This window comes from Lactuca virosa, chromosome 4, assembly GCF_052849685.1.
Source record: "Lactuca virosa cultivar CGN04683 chromosome 4, Lactuca_virosa_CGN04683_v6, whole genome shotgun sequence".
Taxonomy (NCBI): Eukaryota; Viridiplantae; Streptophyta; class Magnoliopsida; order Asterales; family Asteraceae; genus Lactuca; species Lactuca virosa.
The window spans coordinates 6,392,042-6,397,702 of NC_136429.1; the positions used below are offsets into that span (position 1 = coordinate 6,392,042).

Consider the following 5,661-nt stretch of genomic DNA (forward strand, 5'->3'; position numbering starts at 1 on the left):
TTGTAGATAATATGTAAAAAAATATTATAATAATTGATAAATATACATTTTAATATTTTAAAGTTTAATAATTCGACTATCTACACAGGAATATATATACTTTTAATCATTTGATCTATAACCTTCTTTTATTAAGTAATAAAATACATCAAACATCATCTGATTATTACAACTTCAAACAATATTATTAGAGTTGATTAACTAATTCTGTTTATTTTATGTCAAATAATTCACGTTCAAGCACCCCAAAACACTTGTTAATAATAAATACATCATAAATCGACCATTATATAATATGTTTCCATCGCCAAAACAAGACAGAGCATTGGCATCTAATTTCTTAAAGAAAGTCCAACAAACATAATACTTTCACCACATCATATATACTCTCAAACAACAAATTAAATGGTCACTAAAAGCACATCTACATGAAAAGAGTGTCATTTTACATATAACAAGATTAAAAGAAAAAAACAACACCATCTCACATTCACATTTTGATTTTCACTAGTATGGAATTGGAATCATTCACTCAAGATGCATATATATATATATATATATATATATATATATATATATATATATATATATATATATATATATATATATTACCGGAGCTCAAGCAGAACTACCAGAATAAGAGATCAAGTGAATGATTGTTGCTGTCATCGTGCCCAGCAACCCACCAGCAATAACCTACGAAAAGTATGTAAATAAAGATGAATCTTCACATAAAAATGACGAATATACCCTTTATGAAAACAGACCTGAGGAGGGGTGTGGCCAAGAAGTTCACGTAAAGGTATGCTCTCAGCTAAAGGATGTTCAGCTGGAAGTTCGTATACGATTTGATTCAAAACCTAAATTTTTTCCAATTTTACACATAAAGAGGTGATATCTTTACCAAAGTTTATAAAAATTTCAATTTTATAAGAAATCAAACAAACCTCTGCTTGACGCCCAGCTTGCAATCTTACACCAGTTGCATCATACATTACCTGACACAAATTTCCAATTTGAAAACAATCATCAAACCGACAATCATACAATAGAACAGTAGAAACAATAAATAAACGAGATCATACAATACAAGCTATGATGAGTGCAGTTGCGAAGGAAGAACCGCCAAGGCCATCTTGTAAACCAACAGCAACCGCAAGAGCAGTGACTGTTGCAGAATGGGATGAAGGCATGCCACCAGATCCGATGAGTTGCTTAAGATCCCAACGATGTTCCCTATACCTGCATATCTACCAAATCGATATAAGAGACTCTTAGTGTTAGCTGCTGTTTCTTTTTCACGAACACGAATTAATCGGGTTAGTTATTTCATCAAGAATTAACAAAGTGGTTGATTCATGAGTCATGACGTAAAGCTGAGCTCATAGTTTCGGATAACAACAAACGAGTCTCTATCAACTCGCTAGATACGGAAAACTAGATTGGCGGATTAAACAAGCAACCGAATAGACAAAGATCATCATCCAGACGTAGTTTTCGCATTCAATTAAAACTGGATTCGGGCCTGAATGATCGAAATTAACTAAACCGTACCAGGTGGTGAAGACCTTAATGGACTGCGCAAGAACGAAAGCAGCGAGTGCAGAGAGTAAAGCATAGTTCATATAAACAGGTCGCGAAGACGAGGAAGAAGTGAACGACGGTGAGGTTGGGACTGAATTGTGGGATGTCGGCAACCATGAAGATGATGAAATTGCCAATTCACCTACTGGTCTCATCTCTGTATGAAGGTGGGTGGGTGGGTAGAAATCAGAAATTGATGATTTCGAATCGAAATTTGGGGAATTGGGTATTGGAAAACGTAAGGTAATATGAGGAAATAAGAAGCAAAGTTAATGTTTTTGGTTTAATTGTTGTGGGCAGAGGAAGAATCTTGAAGATGCTCTTTTTCCCTCTCTTTGAATTAAATAATCATTTGGAGCCCTAATTCTCTAATGTCATAGAATATGCTATTGTTATTTCTTTTAGATACCTTCACATCAATAATTCACGACAAAAGCTTGTACGATGTGGTTGTATATGAGTATATCTATACTTATATCCTTTTGTGTTAATAGGAAAAACAATATTTGAACCTTGGCTTTCAATATCCGGTTTGGATTCAAAATAAACTCATTATTTAACTAAATTTTAGAAATCCAAATTGGCTTTAGGTTTTTCAAAGTGGTTTCGATTTGAGTGCTTGTATATCATATCTAACGAAATATTTTGGATTTTGTATAATCTACCCTAATAAATAAGAATAATTTTGTGCATTAATTAATCTATTAATAAAATTAATTAATATGAGGTGATATTTAATAGGTGACATTTAAATAAAACAGAAAAAAAAACTCTAAAAATAACAAGTGGATATTAAATAATTCAAAAAATCTAGAAAATGACAAGTGTCAAAATGAAGGAGAATAAGACATGTGGATTATCATTCTTATTTATTAGGGTAGATTAATTAATAATTTATATGTATATTAATTGTAGAGAGTATATTCTATTTGTAAATTCATATTAACAAATTTTATTAGTATAGATTAATTAAGACCAAATTACATGAATGGTCCATGTAGTTTATCAAATGTTATAAACTTAGTCGGTACTTATTTTTTTTATGAACATGGTCCTTATGGTTACCAAAACTTACGTGAATGGTATTTTTTTGCTCACACAGTTACTTTTGGTCATTCTAACAAACCCGTGTAATACACGGGTCTCACACCTAGTCTTACTCTAATAAATGAAAACATTTTCTGACACATGTCATTTTCTTATAATTTAGCTTTTCTTTTCACATGGCCTAGAAAAATTACACATCATATTAAGGAAATCACGTCAAAATATTGATTCCTAATTTATGAGGATTAATTTTTGGGAATGATTGGGTTATTTTCATATGATTTTAAATTAAACTTTTAAAAACTATGATGATTTGTAGGCAAATAATATGGAAGGAAACTTTCAAATTAATTTACAAATCATCCATGCAAAAAGATTTTAAACTTAAGTGGAAGCTAATTTGAAATTCATATCCTCAAAATATCCGCAATTTTGAATGATTTCCAATCAGTTTGCATGAATCAAGGAGATAATGAAGGCTTATTTCAATTTTCAAATTCCCTATTCACGTTCACTTCTGGGTCAAAATTGTGACCGTATTTTCCTCTCGAGGTCGAGGGTTCTGACAGTAGACGCTTCAAATTTCCAAATCGTCATGTATCGTAATCCTTTCCAAATTTTAATTTCAATTTATTGTGTATATAAGAATTCGTATTTATTTCATTCTTTCATCTCAGTAGGTCGATTACTTTGGTTGAGTTTGAGAGGGTTTCATCTACAAAAACATCAACTCTAGCAACAACTACACAAGGTTAGTAATTCCACTTTTTATTATTATTATTATTATTATTATTATTATTATTATTATTTATGTTTACAGCATCATTTTTTAAGTTTTGACTTTAACATGGGGTGTAATTTCATGCTTTTCATTATGCCCACTACATGTTCAATGTAATGCCAATGTGTATTTAATAATGGGGTAATTTGAATTCTTGTATTGAGGAGTCTCATTTACAAGAAAGTTTGAGTTTTTTTAGTTAAAATTACATTTTCGACCTTTTTGTACAAATTACATGTCATGCCCATACTCCATTCTAAATTCATTTACTCATATCTACGAACTCACATGAGGTTATTACACTTGAAGGGGAAGTTTCATTTATTTGAGATTTTTACAAGAAAATTTGATTTCAAATATGTCAATAAGAATTCTTGTATTGACCTCACTCATTTCCTAGAAAGTTTAATTTTTTGAGTTTTTTTAGTCAAAATGACATTTTTTACCTTTTTCACCAAAAGGTGTAAGAATTCCGGTATTGGGCAATTGAATTCATGTATTCATATATGTGAACTGAACTGACACAAGTTTATTACACTTAAATGAAGTAAAGTTTTATTTTGTTTGAGTTTTTTTTCAAGAGAGTATGATTTCAAATCTGTCGGTCTGAATTTATAAAAGATCTCATTTGTTAGGAATTTTTAATGGTAGATAACTCATCTTCCCAATATTATGTTCATGTTTATGATTTTTATATTACTTCTAGCGTGCTCAATATAATCTTTAATGGTAGACTTCAACCTAACTGTTAAGACGATGATAATTAGATTATAAACATTGTTTATAACCTGATTTTGAATCATTTAAGACATGTTGTTGATTGATCACTGTTTAGTAAGCTTTTCTCACACCAAAATTATTATTATTTTCTTTAAAGTTAACTAAATAATATGGTTATTGTTTAGTTCATATCCCGTAAAATAATTATAAATTCTTTAGTTTGGTCATTTGTGTCATTTTAAACCGAACAAAAAACTTTATAATGATAATAATTCCACCGGAAGTCCACCCTCTTCCTCGTTAGACGAGTGAGGGGTACTGCAATCTTGGAGAAATCTCGAATGAATCTCCGGTAGTACCCCGCTAATCCCAAGAAGCTCCTGATATCTGAGGGAGATTTCGGAATCTCTCACTGCATAACCGCCTCAACCTTGGCCGGATCGACCAAAATCCCCTCCTGGTTAATGAGGTGCCCAAGGAACTGGACCTCTCGCAACCAAAACTCACACTTCGAGAACTTGGCATAAACCCGTTCTCGCCTCAAAACTCCCAATAGCTCCCTAAGGTGCTCCTCGTGCTGCTCTCGGGTCTTGGAATACACCAAGATATCATCTATGAACACAATGACCGAGTTATCAAGCATCGGTCTGCAGACCCGATTCATCAGGTCCATGAACACTGCCGGCGCGTTGGTGAGGCCAAACGGCATCACCACGAACTCGTAATGACCATAACGAGTCCGAAACGCGGTCTTCTCCACGTCTTCCTCTCTCACTCTGACCTGGTGATATCCGGATCTCAAATCGATCTTGGAAAACCAAGATGCACCCTACAACTGATCGAAAAGATCATCTATCCTCAGGAGTGGATAATGGTTTTTCACCGTTAACTTGTTCAACTCCCTATAATCAATGCACATCTGGTGCGAACCGTCCTTCTTCCTGACAAAAAGGATCGGTGCTCCCCATGGAGAACTACTCGGACGAATAAACTGCTTACCCAGCAGCTCCTGTAACTGAGATGACAACTCCTGCATCTCTGGCGGTGCCAAACGGTACGGCGCCTTAGCGATAGGGGCCGCACCCGGCACTAGATCAATCCTGATATCCACCTGCCTCTCCGGAGGTACTCCAGGTAACTCCTCCGGAAACACGTCAGCAAACTCTCTAACCACCGGTACCACTGAAACTGAAGTCTGATCCCTGACCCGCGTATCCACCACATACGCTAGATAACCGGCACACCCGTGCTGAATATACTGTCAAGCCCTGGCTGCCGAACAAATCCCTGATCCTAGTCTGGTGCCCTCACCATATACCACCAGTTCTCCCCCACTTGGGGTTCGAACTACTACTCGTTGTCCCTCACAATCGATCATGGCGCCAAATCGACTGAGCCAATCCATCCCCACGATCACACATACTTCCCCCATGGGAATAGGAATCAAATCTATCGGAAAGGTTACCCCGAAAATCTCCAACTCACACCCCCGGTAGACCGAAGAAGCAGAAATCCCATGTTCGTTGGCG

At 34.9% G+C, this 5,661-nt stretch overlaps 1 protein-coding gene across 1 annotated transcript; it reads right to left on the reverse strand.

The window, feature by feature from the left end:
• Positions 1-304: 304 nt before the first annotated feature.
• LOC145169235 (Acid phosphatase/vanadium-dependent haloperoxidase-related protein) lies at positions 305-2,000 on the reverse strand. Its single transcript, XM_079087803.1, has 5 exons — positions 1,555-2,000; positions 1,086-1,242; positions 948-998; positions 768-860; positions 305-696 (listed from the first exon to the last, which is right to left on the reverse strand). Exons 1-5 carry the CDS (start codon positions 1,737-1,739, stop codon positions 619-621), a joined length of 564 nt encoding a protein of 187 aa, XP_078943929.1. The 5' UTR covers positions 1,740-2,000; the 3' UTR covers positions 305-618.
• Positions 2,001-5,661: the final 3,661 nt, after the last annotated feature.

What these genes read in the sequence shown, in the direction of transcription:
- LOC145169235 (XM_079087803.1), bottom strand. Translation starts at nt 1,739, where the DNA reads ATGAGACCAGTAGGTGAATTGGCAATTTCATCATCTTCATGGTTGCCG. An exon ending in ATTAAGGTCTTCACCACCTG is followed by an intron (nt 1,243 to 1,554) that starts GTACGGTTTAGT and finishes GTAGATATGCAG; the next exon opens with GTATAGGGAACATCGTTGGG. An exon ending in CACTCATCATAGCTTGTATT is followed by an intron (nt 999 to 1,085) that starts GTATGATCTCGT and finishes AATTTGTGTCAG; the next exon opens with GTAATGTATGATGCAACTGG.